General features: G+C 38.7%; 1 protein-coding gene across 5 annotated transcripts in view; it reads right to left on the bottom strand.

Annotated features, from left to right (window-relative positions):
* Ak5 (adenylate kinase 5) overlaps positions 1–22,621 on the bottom strand; it is a 251,263-nt gene that overhangs the window by 93,482 nt on the left and 135,160 nt on the right. For all 5 annotated transcript variants that reach the window (XM_015490534.2, XM_048814101.1, XM_048814098.1 and 2 more), the window contains exons 7-8: positions 20,923–21,013; positions 13,872–13,948 (exon numbers count right to left, since the gene is read on the bottom strand). In XM_015490534.2, coding sequence (XP_015346020.1) covers positions 13,872–13,948; positions 20,923–21,013 — 168 coding nt within the window. The remainder of the gene's footprint in view (positions 1–13,871; positions 13,949–20,922; positions 21,014–22,621) is intronic.

Raw genomic sequence — 22,621 nt, 5'->3', positions numbered from 1 at the left:
AAATTCTATGATTTTGTCATTTTTTAATGCAAAGTAATACTCCATTGTGTATAAATGCCACATTTTTTTTTTATCCATTCGTCTATTGAAGGGCATCTAGGTTGGTTCCACAGTCTTGCTATTGTGAATTGTGCTTGATAACACTGAGTAGATGAAAAGAAAAATAGGCTATGCAGGAGGTGAATGATGAAAATAAATATAGTATTCCTATAGAATTATATTTTATACTGCCATTAAAATGTGTTACATGAATTATTTTATGACATGGGAAATCCTACTATAATTATAAAAATTTTATTTTAAGTTGATAAATAATAATTGTATATATTCATGGGGTACAATGTGATGTCTTCACATAAGCTTATGAAGTAACATGATTAAATCAGGCTAATCAGGCTAACAAATTCATCATCTCCCATACCTACCATTTCTTTTGTAGAAAAAAATATTTAAAATCTACTATTAAGCAAATTTGAAATCTACAATGCATTATTATTTATGGTAGTCACCATTCTGTGCAATAGATCACTAAAGCTTCTTCTTTCTAACTGAAACTTTATACCCTTTGATGAACCTTTTCCCTTTATCCATCTGATTATAACTTTATTAATATCTATCAGTCAAGAACAACTCCATAATTTAATGTTAATTTTCCTCTTTATGCTTTTTGCCATTTTCCAAATTATCCAAACCATGTAGTTTTGATTTTATAAATAAGAAAAAAGTTATTAAATTTAAGAAAATAGCAAGGAAATGGAAGTGTATTATACATTGAAAGACAAGCAATTCCAGACTTGATATTTCTTAGTCTTAGACATCTGTATATGGCTTGCTTATTTTATAAACCTGCAAAGAGATGAATTCCTATGATTCATCTTGAGTAAAATACAATACTAGATTAAAAAAAAAGCTAGATTTTTATATTCTTTTTTTTTTCTTTTTTGGTGGGAAGGTAGTTGTTATAGATTCTGGGGTAGCAACATAGCTTACTGGGAAGTGATGAACTTGGAGTAAAGACCTTATTAGCTGTGACCTTGGGGATAATGTTTTTCCTCAAAGAATCGTGGTAAAGATTAAACCAGATCATGAGCACTCTGAAATAGGCACTTAATAAAAACTGTTGATTTCTACTTTCTTCAAGGTTACAAACACAGAGTAAAACACTGGAAGTTTTAGGTTGTATTTCCTGCTGGTTTCCCCAAGATAAGATTAATTAAAAAGCAAAGTGGTTTTAAAGGGAGACTGTTGCATTTACTATTTAGAACCAATCGTGTTCCTCCTGAGTCATCAAGATTCTAAATTAAAGAAGACAAGCAAACAAAAAGCCCAAACCCAGCACCACATGGTGTACCTCAAAGGTCTGTCCAATATGTTCCCCTCTGGGTCCATTCCCACTCCTGATCTTGTGAGAAGTTCTAGAAAAATCATTGAAGAGCTAAATGAATTCTGATACATTCCTTCTAAGCCCAGGATTCAAAGGAAACCTGTGGTTCCCAGGTTTTCCAATGTCCACTGTTCCACTCAGGGAGCCAGGGCTAGGGTTGTTAATTGTACAGTGCTTAGCATTGTTCTTGACTTGGAGTAGGTACTCAGTATGTTCTCATTATTATTGTTCTGTGTTATCTAATTTAATCCTTACAGAACTCTCAGTTTGCAAGTGAGGAAAACTTTGACACAGAAGTAAATGATCATACAATTAGTAATGGGGAGAACTAGACCTCAAACACAGGGAGTCTGAGCCCCCTAGCCCGTGGTCTCAACCACCATAAACCACCACCTCTGCTTACTGATAAGGAATTTATCCATACTGCAGGGCCAACAGCCAACAATAATTTAATATGTTTCTATTGTACAATAGAGTTGTCTCTTAAAAGAAAACTACTAAATTTTTAATATTTGATAATACAATGCTTTTCACTGGTGTGAATCTAAAGCTAAGAAGGATTGTATAATTAACAATGTTCTAAGATGATAGAAATTTTATTCAGCTGAGTAACTTTTGATAGATGTTAAGTTAAAGTTGAAAAATTGGGAGAGAACTTCTAGTAAAATTATCAACCTCTGGTAGATTCCCAGGTGTAGGATTTCTGGTATTGATGCAGGCAGGTGGAGGCTGTATTTAGTTGTTTCTGGATGGTGGTGGTGAGTGTTTATGTTTTACACACACACACACACACACACACCTCTTAGCCCTTTCTACCAGATCAACCACTTTTTGCTTTCAGAGTCCTCCAATATCCTAGGTACCCTCCTTTGAAAACAAGTAAATTTAAAAAGAATCATCATTGCCACTTAATCTGTTTTACCACCTGTTCTTTGTTTACAGTTTACAGAACATCAGACTTCTTCATTCTGTTTAATGGGGCAAATAGTTTTGAATTGCCCTCCTATAATTTGTCAGTTATTGTGCAAGAATTTGAGGAATTAGCATGGAGTATACATTGTCCATGTCCATAGGTATAATCTAGTGGGGGAGAAAGACACACAAATAGTCAAAATGCATGTGATAAGTCCACAACAGGAAGAGGAACAAGTGTTAGGAGAGTAAATTTTCAGGATGACACTGGAATTCCACATAAATTCTTCACTTGCACTATTTTATTATTTTTGTTGTCTTTGTGTGGTTATTTAATGTATTTATAAGGGAGTCCTTTTAAAATCATAAGTGATTAAAGCTGTTCTATAATATATATTTATCTAGATTCAAATGAGAAATTTACAATGCTCATCATATTAAGACTTTATGTGTTTGTGTAACTATATGTGTAGTGCTGTGCATTTGAAAGAATGCCTTGATAGTAATTAACTCCTTAATCTTCCCACTATTGTCTTCATTTTATAGATTTGGAAACTGAGGTCAGAGAAGCAATTGTAGCAACAGTATAAAGCCACTAAAAGGCAGACAGATGGGAACTCAAACTCATGTAGGAGCCCCAGTCCTGGGAGTCTCCATTTGATCTAGCCACAACCACTGTCCCTAATAAAAGCATGGATCCAACAGAAAATTAAAATGAGGACACACAGTGTGACCAAAACCCAACAGGATGTAAGAGAGATTTGTCACAGGTGGGCAATGGTAACTGCTCCTTGGCAATTGCCTCCAGGGAGCAGAGAGTGACCTCATTACATCCATCTCCTTCCTCCATATTTAAGTCTGTGCAGATTCTTGTTTGCTATTAGACTGGGTTTTCAGGTTTTGCACAGCCCCGATCCTTACTTCTGTAAACACATAATAATCCTAGGTTATTTAGTTTCCCATTAGCAATCGTTTACTGTCTTTTAAGGCTCCAAGACACACAAGATGAGGGGCCATACACAAGTTCTATTTTCTTTTCTTTATTAGGCTGTGATACTATTGTGTTATCACAAATATTTTCATTTTGCTTTCAGAATGACATGACATTCAAGGTTACTCTGGTTAATAAGATGTTACAGGAGCCCATGAAATTAAGTATAAAAATTGTCTGACAAGAATAATAAGGTTTTTGAAAAGAGAAAAGCAAACAGTCTCTTCTGATCAATTCTTCATATATTTTTACCCTTGGAGCATAACCTACTGCTCTGAAATAAAAAAAAATCTATCAGTTCTCATTCTATCTGTTCTGCAAAGGTTTTTCCTATATTCCTGTGATGGGGCATGCCTGACAAACATAGTGATAAGGCATTTACTTGATGTCTTCAGAGTGTGGAAATATATTAAATCCCTGGCTCAGAACTGGCAACCTAAGTGACATCATATCACTGTTTAATATTTACTCTGAAAATATGAAGCACACCCTTAACTTAGCAGTCAAGAATGGTGAAAATATATCCTTATGAATTTTATGAGGTTTGAAATTGGGATTTGTCTTTCTTCTTGCAGAATCAATTAGTTCTAACTCCCCATGGCCTGTGAAGACAGTCAGGAAGTACTGGCCGCCCGAATTTGCAGCAGGTATTATTGTTTTAGTGTTTGGGGAAAAATAGACTTGCATCCTCCTGACCTCTGTTTCTCTCTAACGTCCCAGCTCTCATTCACTGCAACATGCCATCAGCAGCTTTCTCCAGCAAGTACAAGTGCTTCCTGCAGAGCTGAGAGGCAACCTGGGCACTCCAGCTTTTCGACTTCAGCTGATCCTTGTAGGACATACCACAAAAACCTGACTTACCACTTAGACTCAGTGTGTAAGCTACAATTCACTAAGTCTCTAAATTATTATCCGTGCTGTATTACTGGAGTATACTGCCTTGGGAATGGTAATATTTCATCCTTTACTGGGGATTGAACCCAAGGGCACTTTACCACTGAGCTACTGTCCTGGTCCTTATTTTTATTTTGAGACAGGGTCTGGCTAAGTTGCTGAGGCTGACCTTGAACTTGCAATCCTCCTGTGTTAACCTCTTGTGTCACTGGGATAACAAGCACGAACCGTGAGGGAATGGTACTATTTTAGATCAGCCATACAAATACAACTTACCACATGCTTTAGTTAAATGTAATATTTCTTGATTTAGAATGTCACTATGGAAATTCAGTTATACACACACACACACACATACACACACACACACTCCACACAATAAAAGCTATCATCTGTTATGGCTAGGGAATGTGGTCTTTTGATTTTATTCACTAAGTCTATTTGGATTCCTACTGTGTCCCTGTCACAGTACAGTGGATACAAAGGAAGTCTATGATAGGGTGTTCCCTCCTGAGAAGAAAAGAAAGAAGTAGTATTTACTGGATGTTCTACAGTGTCAGGAGCTTTTACACAGATCATCTATTTTGATCCGTAGTCTGCAAGTTGTATCCACTTAATAGATGAAGAAATTCAGACTTGAAAGGGTTAGGAAACTTGCAACCTACAATTTGAACCAGGCCTATCTGGCTCCATAGTCATGTAGATGCATGCAGGAGACCACAGGGAATTATATGAGTTGGTATATAATGAAGTACAAAATTAAATACAATCAAGTGCTAAGGTATAACCTCAAGAGCTTTAGGTGTTCAGTGGCAAGAAATTAATGTTTATTTTACTTATTAGAGAAGATCACAAGGAAGAAACAACAGGATTTAAGATGATCCTAGCAGGATTTCTTCTGGTCTCTGAGCAACCTCTCTTCCTGTGCTTTAGACCCTAGCCTCACAGCCTCCAGATGAGGTTTTCTGTCTCTTTGGTATTCTCCTTCTCCCTAATGAGGATATCCTTCCTATGAGTTTGAAACTTGCTTGTCTTCCATTACAAACAAATGCCCTCTTTGTAAGGTCAACAATTTCCTCCACATTTCTATGCACAATGGCTATCTCCTAGTCTCCCTCTTCCTCATCCTGATGCTCCCTGCTTCATGAAGAACTGTTTTCCTTGGCTTTTGGAACACCAAGTTCCACAGACTTCCCTCCTTCACTCTAACAGTTTCTTCTGCATCCTTTTTGCTGCCGGAGGCCCTCCTTCTCCAACAAGCCTTTGAATTTCCTCAGCGCTCAGCTGCAGAACCGGTTCTCTTCTCAATTCTGCTCTTTCTCTTTCTCATCCTCACTTACAGCTTCAAGTCCTATCTGTATTCAAAAGGCTCATAAACTTATATTTCTAGCCTGTATCTTTCCTTTGAATGCCAGATCTGTATATTTAATTGCTTACTTGAATTCTCAACTTGAATGTGTTAAGGCACTTTGAACTCAGCGTGTCTAAAATTACATTCGAGCTCTTTCCTTGCAGAACTGGCATTCTCCTAGTGTTCTTCCTCAGTGAATGCCACCATCATCCACCCAGCTGCACAAGTTAAAAGGCCAGGAGTCATCTTGAACAGCTCCCCTCAGCTCCCATATCCATTATAATATGAAGTCCTGTGGGTTTTGTCTCTCAAGTACTTTCTTTCCATTCCTCCACACTCCAGTGCCACCTGTCATCTCTTCTATGGACCAATGGACTTCCTAGATTCATTCTTGTCCTCCTCCAACCTATTCTCAACATTGCAGCCAGAGCAATCTTTTTTTTTTTTTTTTTTTGAGACAAGGTCTACTATGTTGCCCCTGCTGGCCTTGAACTTTGAACTTCTTGGCTCAAGTGATCCTCCTGCCTCAGCCTCCTAAATACTAGCTGGGATCACACCTGGTTCAGAATAATATTTTTTTAATTATTATTATTATTATTTTTTAGTTATAGATGGACATAATACCTTTATTTTATTTATTTATTTTTATGCGGTGCTGAGGATTGAACCCAGTGCCTCACACATGCTAGGCCAGCACTCTACTAACTGAGCCACAACCCCAGCCCCCAGAACAACCTTTTTAAAAAAGCGAGTATAATTATGTCAGCACACTCTTTTGCTCCCTCCATCCAATCAAAAAACCAGCCCCTCCCCTGGCAAAGACCCACAACACTGCTCATAGGTGCCCATATACCCAAGCTGCTCTGCAAAGCCCTCCTGTCCAGGCTCATTTCACACCTTCTTCCTCCTCCTGCAGTACAGCTACATGGGCCTTTGGTCAGATGCTGTGCTTCTTCCTGCTTCCACGCTGCTACTTCCTCTTCTGAACATCCCCAGCTCTTCCCTCCATTCTTTCCTGTTCTCTCACTTTCTTACACATACCTGGCTGCCTCTTACTTTCACATCTCAATTGGAGCATCTCTTGCCTTAGAGAAGCCTCTCCTCATTCACTGGCCACATCTACCCATGGCCGCATTCACTTCTTCCAAGAACTTGCCAGTTTTAACTCTATTTGTTGGTTATTCCATTATCATTTATATCTGTTGATATAAATGACTGCAGGAACTGTGCTTTCTTTTGCTCATCATTGTATCCCAGCACCTCATATAGAGTCTGGCACATTAAATTTTCTCAATATTAGTTGCATGAATAAGAAACTAATAAAGTTGAAAGCCTGAGCATGGATGAAGGGCTGTAAAGTGAGAGAAGAGAGCCTAGGATGGAGCTTGGTGAATGCAACATTTTAAGGGAAGGACAGAGGAAGAAAATCATGTTAGGGGAAGAAATAAAGAAATAATCACTATATAAGTGGCATAAGCCAAGGGAATCCAGAGTTTTAAGAAAGCACAAATGTCACTGTGTCTTCAGCCCCAGATATTGGGAGAACTGGGAAATGAAATTGGTTTATAGGGCAAAATGGGAGGTGAGAAACTTAGCATCAGAGGAGTTGATTTTAAAGGAAAACGATGAGAAAGACACTTGGCACTGTTGACAACTCTTTCTTTCTTCAAAGTAGAGGTAGAGAATTTTGCAAATAGAGAAAGATACTTTTAGGATGAGAGCCTTGAGAAAGGAAATGCAATACCTGTTTATAGAGCGGGATTCTGAAGAAGACACGAGGGGTGTGATTATATCTATATAAGCACACATAGTTAAATAGTTTGTTATTATTTTAAACAAAATGCTGTTAGATCCACTAAGAATAAGAAAAGCAAGTTTCTATTTTTTTCAATATATATATTGAAAAAATATATTTTATATATATATTTGAAAATATGAAATATTTTGAAAAAAATATATTTTTAGGTGTAGGTGGATACAATACCTTTATTTTATTTTTATGTGGTGCTGAGGATCGAACCCAGTGCCTCACACATGCTAGGGGAGCGCTCTACCACTGAGCCACAACCCCAGCCCCACAAGTTTCCATTTAATCTTTACTTATTCATTCTCTTATGTTGTGTTAGTTAACTTTTTGCTGGTGTGACCAAAATACCTGACAAGAACACTTAGGGGAAGAAAAGTTTATTTTGTGTTCACAGTTTCAGAGGTTCAGTCCATGATCAGCTACCTTCATTGCTCTGGGCCCCAGATGAGGCAGAACACCATGGAAGAAGGGCATGGGTAGAGGAAATCTGCTCAGTTCAACGCAGCTAGGAAGCAGGGCGGGGAGAGGGAGGGAAGGAAGGAGGGAGAAAGAGGTAGGGGAGGGATCCTGCAAGGCCAGGGACAGGATGTCATTCCCCAAGGGCATGCCCCAGTGACCCAGTTCTTCCAGCCATGCCTAACCTTTCAGTCTTGCCTAAACCTACTTACCTAACTTCTTTCAATTGCCAGCCAGCGGTCCATTCAAATTACTAATCCATCAAATGGATTAATCTGCTTCTGAGGTTATAGCTCTTATAATCATTTTTACCTCTGAATATTCCTGCATTATTTAGTACATGAGATTCAGGGAATATTAACGATATCAAACTATAACAGATCTCTTCCTTTCTTCGTGAAGATTTCAGTTTCTGAGCTATGTCTATAGTTTCCTTTTCTCTAAAGAATTTCTCTTAACATTGTTTTTAAGACAGGTTTACTAGCCACAAATTCCTCAATTCTTGCTTGTCTGAGAAAGTTTATCTTTTCCTTTATTTTTCAAGGGCGATTTTGTGAGGTATAGAATTCTGGGTTGGTATAGTGCACATACCCCCCTTCCCCACCAAATACTCCATTCTCTTTTTGTTTGCATGGCTTCTGAGAAGAAGTCAGGTGTAATTGTTATTTTTTACTGTCATATAGGTAAGGTGTTTGCCCCGATAGTTTCTTTCAAGATTTTTTTTCTTCAATACTGTGCAGTTTGAATATGATAGGTCTAGGTGTAGTTTGGTTTTTTGGCATTTATCCTTGGCTTGATATTCTCTGGGCTTTGTGGATCTGCAGTTTAGTGTCTGGCATTAACTTGGTGGAATTTCACAGACGTTGTGGCTTTGAAAATTGCTTTTGTTCCTTTCTCTTTATTTTCCTTCCTGTATTTCCACTATGCATATATTATACCTTTTGTAACTGTTCCACAGTTATTGGATATTCAGTTATTCATTTTTTTCCTCTGTATTTTAATTTTGGAAGTTTCTATTGTCAAATCCTCAAGCTCAGAGATTCTTTATTCAGCTGTATCCAGCTGACTAAAGAACCCATCAGTGGTATTGTTCATTTCTATTCCAGTGTTTTTTTTTTTTAATCTCTAGTACTTCTTTCTGATTCTTTATTATAATTCCCATCTCTCTGCTTACATTATCCAGCATGTTGTCCTTTACTTTCTTTTTCATTAAAGCCTTTAGCATATTAACTATAAGTTTTTTAAAAAAATTCCTGGTTCGAGAATCTCACATTGCAGCCATATATGACTCTAGTTCTGATGTTTGGTCAGTCTATTCAAACTGTGTTTTTTGCCTTTTGGTATGCCTTATAATTTTCAATTGATAGATGGATATGATATACTGGGTAAAAGGAACTGTAATAAATAGTATTTTGTAATGTATTTGTAAAGTAGGGGAGGGGAGGAACATTCTATAGGCCTATCTTAGTTTTAGTTTTCTGGTGAGCCTGTGCACCTGGACTGTGAACTTCACCAGTGATTCTTGTTTTTAAAATCCCTCTGGGGACTTCTGTTTCTCCAGGTAGGTTGAGCTCTGGTAAAATAATTTCTTTTGACAGTAGGATTTGTTAAGAAGAATAGAATGCTCAGGCATATTTCAGAATTTTTTTTTCTTCTCTTTCTGCCTGAAGATTGACAGGATTTTTTTCTGATGTTCACTGTGATCACCTGATGGAGCTCCTGGAGGTGACTCTCACAAAGGTGTGGGGGCTTCCAAGACTGGGTCCCTGTGGGGTTTTTAAGCTCTTAGATTCGTCCACACTGAGCCTCTAGCACTTGTAATTATTCATTTCTTCCTACCCCAGCACTGGTTCCCATGAAGTTTCTGTTGGTGGGTTTCTGTCTCTCGAGCTAAGTTGTGATGTGCCTCTCTGTCTCTTTAGGGTTAGTGAGGTATGTTTGGACTACAACCTTACTTCTCTGAAGGATATAAGCAGGGTTGATTTTTCAGCATGTTCAGCTTTTTACTTGTTCTTAGGACAAAGTGGCAATTTCTAAGCTCCTTGCATCTGGGTCCAAAAAGTGGAAGTGCTCAGACAATTAGTATCCACTTAGCTGAAGAAGTGGGGGCCTTTGTTATCTCCAGGAGACCACTGGGGCCTGAAAAGTTCTGTTTGAGTCAGATCTGGGGGAAGGCAGGGAGGGAGTTATATTTTCGAACAGTTGTTCTACATAAGCTCAGTTGTGCTCCCTTCCTTGCACAGCAGTTCTTCAAAGTGAGGGAACTGTCATGATTTTCTAAGAGAGATGCAAGAGAGGCTCAGTAAGTTACCCCCCAAATCACAAGTTAAGTAAAGAACTAAAATTCATTTCCTTGGCTTTCAAAAAAGTGGACATTTATTGAGCGTATGCCATATACCCAGCTGTGTGGCAGGCAGTGTGATACACAGAGCAGAGCCCAGTCTATGTCCTGCATTAAAATATCACAACCTCAGGTGCCATGGCCCCTGAAGAAGGTGAATGCAACATGTAGCAAGAGAAGGGCTTTCTGAAGGGAAACTTGGTCCTGATGGTGCACAAATAGGGATTATCTGGGATAGAGGTGATGGAGCTGGGGAAGCTTCCCTAAAAAGGGAAGGGACTGCAAAGCATACCCCACTTCAAGGAACTGCAAATGCTTTGGTGTTGCAAGGATGTGGGTGGAGAGGAATGTAGGGGTCAGATACTGCTTTGTACATTTTCATGTATTATGCTTAGAGGTTCTGATTGAATTCTGAAATCAAGGAGCCAAGAAGTGTTTTAAGTAGTGGAATGCCATGACTGAGTCTGCTTTCACAAGATCATTTTAGGAATGAGAAGACTGGGGCAGGGAGACTGGTTAGAAGGTTGTCCCTGTGGTCCTAGGGAGGAAGGCTGAGGGTGTGAACCAAGGAAGGGGTAGTGGAATTGGAGAGGGTTGGAGCAATTCCTGTACGGAACTGACCAAATGGACACAGGGAAGGAGAGAGGCTAGGAAAACACCCTTGTTTCTGGCTTGGGCAGCTGGGGGGATGGTGGTATCATTTACTGAAATAGAGAAAACAGAAGGAAGAACAGATTTTGTGGGGGAAGATGGTGAGCTCAGTTTTGGACGTGTAAGTTTGAAATGCACATGGGAAATCTCACCAGTGCTATGTAGTAGGTAGACATGACAGGAGCTTACCAAGGAATTCCATGTGAAGCCGGGACCATGGTTGTTACTGAGCTTCTCAAAGGAGAATGTGTGCAGTGAAAAAAAAAAGGGGGCCACTACCAGGATGTTGGGGAACGCCCACATTTGAATAATGGACCAATGGAGAGTTCAGAAAGGAAGCCAGGAATGAATGAACAGAGAAGTAGGAGAGAGGGAGAGCGTTAGTAAGGAGGTGCTGCAGCCTGAACAGAGCTTTGCAGTGAAGGCTGACTTGGTGTTCACTAAACCCATCTCTCTCTCCTTGGGCACATTAGGAAGCTCCATTTTCCAGGCTCCTTGCATGGTCGTAGAGCCAGCAACTAGGGCTGCCACTGACCATGAGGCGAGCTCATGTGCAGTTAAGAGCAGGTGCATCACCCTCAAGCTCTTCTCCCCATCCATGATCCCTTTGGACTCACTTATAAAAGGACCTCTGGAAGGAAAGCACTCAGATTTTCAGTTTTATTTTCTACCCCCGCACAACCGAGTCTATTTTCCCTGATCCTGGCTCTGGAATCAGATCTCTGGGTTTGAATCTCTTATCAGCTGGGTGGATTTGAATTAACTGCTTAATTTCTCTGCACCTGTTTCCTCATATAAAACTGGAATAATAGCATAAATATGTATTTCCTAGAGTGTTCTGAGGATGAAATTAGGTAATTAATGTGAAGCACTAAGAAGAATATTAAAGACTCTAGAAATGTTAGGAATTAAGGGAGAGTAGAATGTCAAGGACAGGGGAATGGCTTATGGCAGAGGCCTATGGATTAACGGCCTGCAGGTCAGATCTGTTCTGCTGCCTACTTGTGTGCAGCCTCTTAGCTGAAAATGTGACATTTTAAAGGTTGAAATAAATCATGTGGGGAGTGGGAGCATGGGAGGAATAGATGAACTCTAGATAGGGCAGAGGGGTTGGAGGGAAAGGGAGGGGGCATGGGGTAATTAATGATAGTGGAATGTGATGATCAATATTATCCAAAGTACAGGTATGAAGACACAAGTTGGTGTGAATATACTATGTATACAACCAGAGATATGAAAAATTGTGCTGTATATATGTAATAAGAATTGTAATGCATTCTGCTTCATACACACACACACACACACACACACACACACAAATCATGTGAAAATTACGTGGAGTTCAGATTTCAGTACCCATAAATTTTTGTGGGGACACAGTCATGCTAGTTAGTTTACATATTTTTATGGCTGCTTTGTGCAACAATGATGGGATTTGAGTAGGTACAACAGAGACTATATGGTGAGCAAAGTCTGAAATATTGAAAAGCTGGTTCTTCAAAGAAACAGTTTGGTGACTCCTGGATTACAGTGTCAAATGCAGTAAATGTCAAGAAAGATAACTAAAAAGTGCTGAACAGAATTAGCAATAGATTACCAGTGACTCTCATCATGGCTTTCCTGGAGTGGTAGAAGAAAATAGATTTTTGGTGGCAGGCAGATCCAAGTTTGATTTCTGACTCTGTAACTTGTTAGTTGTGTGGTCTATTTCTTCCCTTTTCCTGTCTGTTCCTTTCCATTCTTTCATGGACTTGTTTCATGGTTTTGAACCTTCCCTTTATTTCTTTGAATGTTCTAAATATTCCTCTATTAAGATTTCCTTCAGATTTTTTTTCCTGTTATTTCTAGCTCCTGGGGGTGTGAAGCCTCCCATTTGTTGCTGCCTGTCTTGTTATATGTCAATTCTTTGTGCAGTCTATAATTTTAGGTGCACATGATGAGTGGTTGTTTGGCATTTGCTTCTGCTGAGGCCTTACGAGTCAGAGACTGAAAAGGCTCCAAAAATGTATCATTGAACAACCTCTTTGGAGGCTAGGACGGAGGCACTAGAGTGTGGGTGTTGGGGAATGTGCCTCAAGTTCACATTCCCACTGTGAAACCACTTGTTTAACCTTGACCTAATTATTCTTCTTGTTTAAGTTTTCTTTTCTGTGAAGTAGTAATAAAAATTCCTACTCTTTAGAGATACCGTGAAGAATTAATGAAATAATATAAGGAACTCAGCATAATGTTGTGCATGTAGTGAGTACTTGATAAATATTAAAAACTACCATAAATATTTGGTAGATATTATACACTTGGCAATATTTTCTCCTTGTTTCGTGATATAAGGAAGAAGCTTGATGTTCATGAAAATACAAAATGTACAGTTGATTATTATGTATGGACACCGGTCAGATCTCTTTGCTCTATTTGCGACGCGTATCAGTTTAAAATGGGAACAAAAAACCCTCATTAGAACATATTCACTTAGTTTTCAGCTACTGGTAAGGAGCACTGATGGATGTTGGGGGGAGTTTCAGACATTATCCTTTTTCAAAAATAGCTAATTAGAAGTTGGATCATTTGCCAACTATTTTGGGTCATTAAAATACAGCAGGAAAGAGAGTTCTTCTGCAGAGAGGGAAAATGACCCAGATAAAGTTCTTCAGTCTTATTCAAAGAGAACATATATTTATTTTTTAGCCATGTTTTCCTCAGTCATTATTCCAATTGAAAGGTTAGAAATAGACTGGCAGAGCCCTGAGCCCATAGCTGATTCTCATACATATTACCTATCTATTAGTGGGAAGGATAGAAGCCGGCAAATTCTTGGGCAAGAGAAACTTACTTCTGTCTCAAGTAACTTCCAACCACAAATCTTTCCTTAATTAACTGCTACTTTGGGTCTATAGATAAGGGAGGGTCAAAGAGCCAAATGGTGAAAGAAAGCTGTAGGCTACTATGATTTATCATGAAATATGTTATTAGTTACCCACAAGGATTTCACAAAATGAAGTCTTATAATTCTATTTTTCACAAAAAAATCACAAAGGCTAATATTAGAAACATTTAAATAGAGAAATAGTTTTAGATTTATATTACCTGATCTTCATAATCAGATCCCGTATCAATGATCTCTCCAGTGTCCAACATCATTGAAGGATCAAAGTCACTTGAACCTAAATTTAGAAAAGGAAAAATTAGCTGATGGAGGCTGTTTCTAAAGAAAGAAATCCCCTCTTGGGTTTCCATATTGTTCTAGGATTCTATTAAATTCACAAACATTTCTAGATGCTTCCCATCTGCCAGGAACTGCATTTGAGCTGGAGATTGAAGATGCAGATACTCAGGGCACTGTGTCCACCCCTAAGAATATGACAGTACTGTGGAGAATGATTTGTCAACAGCAAGATTCAGAAATCAAGAAGAGTGAGTCAAGTGTGACTAGTAGAGGAAGTGGTGGAGTTGGGATTCTTCATAAGGAGCTGATCTGTGAACATGAACACTCAGGGCAAAATGTGATTTGTCCAGGAGAAATAGCTTCAAGATGTGCTAGAGTAACTAAGGCAGAAGGAACACCACATATGGAGTGGGAGAAGAGCAAGAGTTTTCCAGAAATAAAAGGGCTGAATCTGCCCACTCCAGAAAAACCTGAGATGTTTTCCCTCAAGCCTTTGGGGTCACCTCAGTCTCTGAAGGTGAGAAAAATGAGATTAACTTAATTTTTTTAATAGAAAGATTGCTCTCCTGGGTATTATAGGTTACATTAAATCACTTATCTATTTCTTCCCAAACTTAAACCACTGATTTTCACAAAGGGGCTTCTGAAGCACAATTTATTCATAGTTCTCATTTAATAATTCAAAATATACATCATCTCAAAATATACATCACCTTACCAGGAAGGAAAATAGATACAAAATCTAAAAGATTTATATTACCATAATCTAAAATATTATGTATCCTGTAAAATAACGAACAAACTCATATTTTACTATAAATGTGGCCTTGCTGAATAATTCCTGGTTAGACTATTGTATGAGTAATATTTAGTGAAAATAGCTTTTCACAAAACATCAAGCATCTCGCACACTTCTCAGACATGGACCTGTCCCAGAGATGTTGCCTCTGTACTCTCCCAAAACAGGAGCCAAGACTTCCTGGTGCGGTGGTGCATGCCTGTGATCCCAGTGGCTTTCGGGACTGAGACAAGAGAATCATGAGTTCAAAGCCAGCCTCAGCAACTGCGAGGTGCTAAGCAACTCAGCGAGACCCTGTCTTTAAATAAAATACAAAATAGGGCTTGGGATGTGGCTTGGTGGTTGAATGTCCCTGAGTTCAATCCCAGGTACCAAAAAAAAAAGAAAAAAAAAAAAAAAAAAAAAAAAAATTGAGAGCCAAGGTGTGTCCTCATTCTGCTTTTCTCTTTGCTCTCTTATCTTTAGCGCCCCCCTACCCCCATCTATTACCATGACCAAGTGCTAAGCAGCAACACCACTGTTTCTGTCTTCAAAAATTTTTAAAAACAAGATAAAGTTTTCCCATATGGAGATCCTTGAACCATCAAGCCATTCTGGAGAAGTCAACTGATGCAGAGTTGACATGTGTAGTGGCACAGGTGTGTTCAGAACAACTCTACTGATGCTAGTTGCCAGTCACATCATTGGAGCAGCCTTGGCCAATTCTGTTGCTAATGAGGCAGTTGGTAGAATGGCACTGGGAAGTCTTTGCCCCTTGATACCAAGAGGGTAAGACTAGAGCATGAAGTGGGAAACTTTAATTTTTATGTGTACCTTTTTAAAATGAGTGGGATTATATGTAATTTTTCTATCATTGTGCTTTGGTATTTTTCAAATAAAGAATTTTGTAAGTGTATCTTGGGGACAAAATACTTGACTGTCTCAAAGCCCAGTCTGAAAGTCAGCTTACATTTATGTGTTAAAGGCAGTAAAGATGTTAGAAGTAAATTGCAATTTTTTTTTCATTATATGTCATAGATATTTTAGAACCAAAATTTTGCAGAATCCCACTCTGTCATTTTAGAAGAGAAGAAAACGAGATGCAGAGAAGTTAAATAACTTGGTGAAGGTCAATACAGAAAGTATGTGAGATCAAAGGCATGGCCCTTAGCTCTAATTCCTTCGAACATACTCCACCACTGCCTCCAAATAGCTTTACAAATATTACCTTTCACTCAAGTCTCTACAGGAGAGGACCTGGAGGGGTATACTGTCTATTCTGCATTCTGAGAAAATGAGGATCAGTGATAATTCTCAGTGAGCTCGATCTTGGGATGACTGTGAAAATGGCAGGGTCACAAGTGGAATTAAGGAGTCTTGTTCAAGCCCATGACCATCAATGTTCCATTGCTGCTATTGGTAGCATCATTAAAGGTAATATGAATTTTGTTTAGCTGTCATTACTTCCTCAATGTGGCTGTTATCTACCACTGTCTAGTGACATGGTGATAGGTAGGTCGATTCAAACACTACCTTCAAATCAGCTTTATTTAGAATGATTCATGTGGCATGAGAAACACAATTTGAGCACAGAATCTTATTAAATGTATAGCTTCTCTTAGTGCCTGTGTCCTACTTATTTTGTTTAACTGGAAACAGTTCTTTCAATTGTTTTCAAAAAGTACAACCTGAAGGGCTCTTCAAAAACCTAGTTAACAGATACCACATATGAATATTTGATACTGAAGCAAGTTTATTAGGAAATTATCTTTGACAATAGCAGAATGAAAAGATTTTTTTGTTGTTGTTTAAGAAAAACTCCTGTTTATAATAGGAAGAAGAGATTGGCTTTCCTAATCAAGTGCTTTTAACAGAAATTTCAATATATCATTAAGGGATAACATTTCTCGACACATTGTTGCTCCTGGCAACAGCAGCATTAATATATCAGGAGGCAATAGACAAAGGATATCATCAGCAGCTCAGATAATGATTGAAAAGCTTTCTTTTTTTCTTTTAGCATTGGTTGCTTGGTATGCTCAAAATGGGACCTTTAATAATAGTCCACCATTTGGCATGTGAAACAAGGAGGTAAATACAGACATATGTACACACTTTTGCATTCTTTCAATGGGCAAATTAACACGTAAAACAACTGCAAATGATCTTGTTACTCAAAAAAGACAGCAAAATCAGGGCATTTTGAAAAAGTGATAGTGTGGTTTTCATTTCTCCTGATTTTGAATTTCTCGATTTCTTTTCAGATTTAAAAATATCTGTTCTATAGATAGTATGGAAAGGTCTTAGCTGAAATGTAGAACCCCACAGGGAAGACTTAGCGTCACTAGTTTTAGATGTGGTATGGTCTTCGGAAATATTATTTTCAGGTTGTCTCCTTTAATTTAAATGGAAGATGAGACAGATTGGCTTTAGAGGTACTAGAGACTAAATGCATTGCTTCCTGAGACAATGTTAGAGACTTTTTTCCTCCTGGTGGATTGTTAGTCAAAAGTTTTAGGAATTCTCCTTCCACTTTGAGTGCTTCCTGAACAGTGACAGGTGCAGGTAAATAAAACCCCTCCAATCCTCCATTCAGTCCTCCAGGGAAAGCAGGCTCTCCCTTGCTCCAATTTCCATTAACTGCAGGCTGCTCTGTAAGAGGAGGTTGCGTTTCATCCCTGAATCTAAAAAAACGCAGCTTAGAAATGAAATGCATTCTGTGCATACATCCTGAATGAGAGTAAAGAAAAGGATGTTTACACTTTACCTTTGCAGATCTTGCTCTCATTCACTTACTCTAATAACACGAAGTACCTCCTTATAAATGCCCGACTGCATCAGGCACTAAGAATCCTGCTCTAATTTCAACAGTCATGGAAAGTGTTAGCAATGCTTTTGTGTCAGAATTCCTTTGAGGAAGAGAAAAATATTATTTGGAAAAATATCCTGAGTATTTGGAACCAGGAAGTGAGCTCCTGGAGGGATCTGGGTGTTGCAGGATGGTTCTGGGTGAGAAGGGGAGAGGGGGGTGGATTATTTCAATACTTCAGGACAAGGGTTGGGAAAGAGGAAAAGAGGCAGGGAGAAGAGAGTAGAAGAAAATACAGGAAAAGGAGGGAGGGAAATTTGTATGAGCCCTCAAGTCCTTAGCAAAAATACTACCACATATATAGCCTTTTTAGTGTGGCAGCCACATGTTTTACACATAGAAATCATTCACTCTTGGCAACAATCATATGAGGTAGGTGCTATTATTTCCTTTAAAAAATAAATCTCAGTCCCTTTTATAAAAAGTTGCTATTGAAGCCAACCACTTCCAAGTACAACCATCAACTCTGAACAAAATATGAATTACACCTAGGAATTGAAATTAACCTAGATGAGTTCTGCCTACTTTTTAAAAATGCATATATTTCCTCTTTATAGATAAGAAAATGTAGGGCCAGAGAGATTGATTGATGTGGCCAGATGGCTCTTCCAGAAGTCCTAATGGAGGACTCCATAGAGCAGAAACTGCAGATGAAACTGAAAATTTGGAGCTCATGGCAGCCTATGGGAAAAGGTTAGCTCTCAGCTTGGGAGCAAAGACTTGGTGTGCCTGTAAATCCCATGCTTAGATGGTGGCCCAGCTGAGGTGGCCAACTGGAAAAGGAAGACCTTATGTACCCTCTCTTATGAGATTCACACTGGGCATCAAACCCTCCCTGGTTCTCTGTTTTTCTTTCTGTGTGTCCTCATGAAATCTTATGCTTTAATAAAGGAAACTGCTGCTTAACCAACAATCCTGTACCTAAAAATCGTGCAGGAAAAGCACAGGACATTATGCAAGGGCTTAAACAAGTCTGGAATGGTGTCTGAGAGGCTCCTTGAATAAATCACTCTTGTACTGAGGCCAGGATCTAGCCAGGTGAAGGATAAGACTATAGAGTTGGAAGAGTGGAGGGATATAATGAAGACAAGTTTCCTGAGCAACTGGGAAAACAGGTGCAAAACAGCTACAGAAGGAAGGTACTGGAGCCATTGAAGGAACCACAAGAAACTGATATGGGTGAGGGATGGAGGTGATGCCCTGCACAGTGGGAAAGCTAGGGATTTGTGGCTTTCTGCTATGTGAGGAACACCAGTGCCCAGCCTGCAGGAAGGTCATTGAAGGGTTTGTTTTGTTTTGTTGTCAGAAGCCAGCACCGTTGTAGGACTTCAGGACAAAGCTACTTTGGAGAAATGCCACTAGTGAGCCATAAGGTGCTACGAAGTTGTAAAGAGCGGGCAGCAAAATTCAGCTCCTCCACTCTACCGTATTAGCAAACTAAGGATATCTAGCAGCTAGAGACTTGTTCTTATTTCTAAAATTATGTTCTAAATAAAATATTAACTTAAAAGGCACAGGAATCGTAGCATTTTCTTTTTCAGAGCAATAGTAGTCTTATTTACATGATGCAACACAGTTCTCAATATTCCATCTTTCCTGCAACAGGCAGGAAATATCACTAGAAAATTAGGCAGCAGAGTTTGCATCAGTTATCTGTGCTCTGCTGGTCTGCCCAGAAAGATCTCCATCTCTTTCTTCTTATAATTCTTCCATTCTTGGCAGCTACACTTAGGTCGCTTCAAATGGTGGTTTAAAATTTTAAGTGTTTTGCCTTGTACTTCATAGCTCAGAACTTTTTTTTTATAACTTTTGAGGCCATAACTCTGAAGAAAGGTCAAGACTGAGACCAAGATTTGAAGGGTGAGATAGCACTATGTGTGCAGCTGTTGCTGTGGTTAGCATGATGTCCAAGGGCAAAGCTCAGAGCAGAAGCACCTGAACCAAAATGCTAGACGGAAGGCAGCATTGCAGGTCTAATGTGCCCCTGTTTCCTCCGTGCTTGTGACCACACCAAATTGATGAGACAGAAGCTGGCCAAGATGAATTGGCCAATGATCCCTATGAAGGTGGTGCCTCTCCATAAGAGAAAGGTGAGGGCCATGGAATCAAGCGTAGAGGAGAGTCCTAGGAGCTTGTGTAGAAACCCATGTACAAAATGACATGGAGGCAAAGCCAGCATCCAGGGAAGAAAGAAAATATCCTGTCTTAGGGCCTCATTGAGTACATACAATACATGGTGGAGAGCCATGGGGAGGGATATGAGGCCTTGGCTGGGAATGGGAAGAATTGCTATCAGGATACTCTGAAACACATTGGGAAGATCAATGTCTATAAATGTTTTTACCCAGCAGAGTGGCAAGCCTTCATCGATTCTTCTCAGAAGAATAAGATGGAGGGTGAGTGGCTGGTTTACAGCTGCCCCAGGCTGAGCCCGTCTCTGGGACCAGCAGTGTTGAAGGCAAGGAAGGATGTGTGGCTTCAGAAGAGCTAGCTACATGCCATGGGATCAGAAGGTTTTCCGCACACACTCACTCACACACATATTCACACTCACCCAGTCTCCTTCCTGGATAAGGAACTGTTTCTCAGAGGCTCAACTTACACTCTTCTGGGGGCTCATGGAAAAGCCAGAGCGTGCTGTTTGAAGAGTGGGCATTTCATTTGAATACAGTTGTGTACATAATAAAAACTTTATTATAAAAATAATGTTGTTCTCAGTCTTGACCTTTCTTCTGAGTTTTGGCCTCAAAAGGTAAAACCCAAAAGTTCTGTGCTATTTTTAAAAAAGAGAGAGAATCATCTACTTAGAACTGGTAGGTGAAGCTATATGGGCAGTGAGTTGGACCAGAGTCAGAATAGAGAATAGAGAACCGTGAGTGCCACCTGTCTTAGGCAAACTCCTAGGTGGGAGTGCTAAAGAAGGGAAGGGGCAGGGCCCACAGGAGCTAGCTGTGGATTGGGATGGAAGTTCTTTACTCAGGCAATATAGAAAAAACCCTTTTAGGCTGGGGGAGTCTTGGAGGAATTATAACTTTTAATTGTTGCACAAAGTATATGGATTAGTTTAGATTTTTTTTCCTATTACGTTGTGACTACCTGCTAATTTAGATGTGCAACGACAGGAAGAAAAATGTTAACAAACTGCAAAGGACAGATTTATAACCCTTCCATTCTATTTTGGTCTATCCCTTTATTTTTAAACCAGAAAGAACGAGGGCTGTCCTTTAAGCTTACAGCAATTTGTTGGGCTTTACCCATTAATACAAAGTACGACATTTGGCAGGTGATCACGGTGTATTGTTGCCCAAAGGACGTAGCAACTTACCTGCTGCATTTTCTTTGTTGGGAAATAATTTGCTGTCAACTGCCATACTGATGTCATAGAACACCTCATCCTCGTCTCGGTCAGCATCAAACTGGGGGAAATCAGGACAGACAAATGTGGAATGTGAGTATACATAAATCAGTTCATCACCAAACATAATGAATGTGCATTGCACAACTGTATCTGTGATGAAGAAAGACAAAGGAAATAAGGCACTCAAGTCTTCAATCAGACATTTAGAGAGTTTTTAAGTCCAGATTTCATATCAAATAAAGAAGGGCATTAGGAAGTAAATGTATATTCACTTAAGGATAAGAAAAGTGCATACCATATTGTCTTCACATACAAAGCAAAGTTTCCCCCCCGCAGGTATTGGAGATCAAACCCAGGGCTTTGCACTTGCTAGCCAAGCATTCTACCACAGAGCTATACTCCCAGCACTTTTTCAAATTTTATTTCAAGACAATCTTGCTAAGTTGACCAGACTGTCCTCAAACTTGCCAGCCTCCTCTCTTAGACTGCTGAGTAGCTGGGATTATAGATGTGTATGACTGTGCCCAGCATAACCCCCCTCCAAATCAAATTTAAGATACTGTCCTGAATACAACAAATACTGTATTACAGATATGGTTTGTGAACACTATAGACTTAGATGTAACAAAAATTAAATATTTATTTTACCATTCCATAACATTTACAAAATTTTGAATATCTTAAAATAATGTGGCTATATGCACAAAACTGCTGTTTCCCAAGAGGTTCAAGTGTTTAAAATACATCTTTCTTTTTTGTTAAAAATCACATTATTGAATTATAATCGATATACAACAAGCTGCATGTCTCTGTAGTGTACAGATTGTCTAAATTTTGGTATCTATACATACCTGGGAAATAATCATAAAATCAAAATAGTGAAAATTATCTATCACTCCCCAAAGTTTAGAATAATTTTTCCTATCAGGCACCATGGATCTGCTTTCTGTTAAATTATTTGCATTTTCTAGAATTTCATATAAAATGAAAAATATGCAATCTTTTTTGTCTGGATTCTTTCACTCAGCCCAATTATTTTGAGGGTCATCAATGTTATATCTGTAGTTAATTCCCTTTCATTACTCAGTAGAATTCCATTGCAGGTATATATTTTGAATCCCATCCCAGTAATTGTTCATCTTAGACATTGTAGATGTTTGATTTGAATCTGTGTGTGTATGTGTGTTTCTGGGGATAGAGCTTGCACATGTTAGGTAAGTAAATATTCTACTACACTTAGGTCGCTATACCCCCAGCCCTAATTCTTTTTTTTAAAAATTGTTTTTCATGAATTTAATTGTTTCAATATCTGAAATTAAATTATAATAGCTATTTCAACATTCTTCTTTGCTAATTCTAACATTTACATCAGTTCTGATTGATTTTTACCTCTCATTATGGAGAATTTTTTTTCTTTGTATGCCTGGTCCTTTTTTTTTTGGATGTCAAGCATTGACATTTGGACCTTGTTGTGTGTTGGATATTTTTGTATTACTATAAATATTCTTTTTTTTAAAAATTTTTTATTGTTGGTTGTTCAAAACATTACAAATTTCTTGACATATCATATTCCACACTTTGATTCAAGTGGGTTATGAACTCCCACCTTCACCCCATACACAGATTGCAGAATCACATCAGTTACACATCCATTGATTTACATATT

The sequence above is a fragment of the Marmota marmota genome, unplaced genomic scaffold (genome assembly GCF_001458135.2).
Source record: "Marmota marmota marmota unplaced genomic scaffold, marMar, whole genome shotgun sequence".
Classification (NCBI taxonomy): Eukaryota; Metazoa; Chordata; class Mammalia; order Rodentia; family Sciuridae; genus Marmota; species Marmota marmota.
Note: the sequence above shows the minus strand (reverse complement) of the source record. Positions and strands in the feature narration are given on the sequence as shown.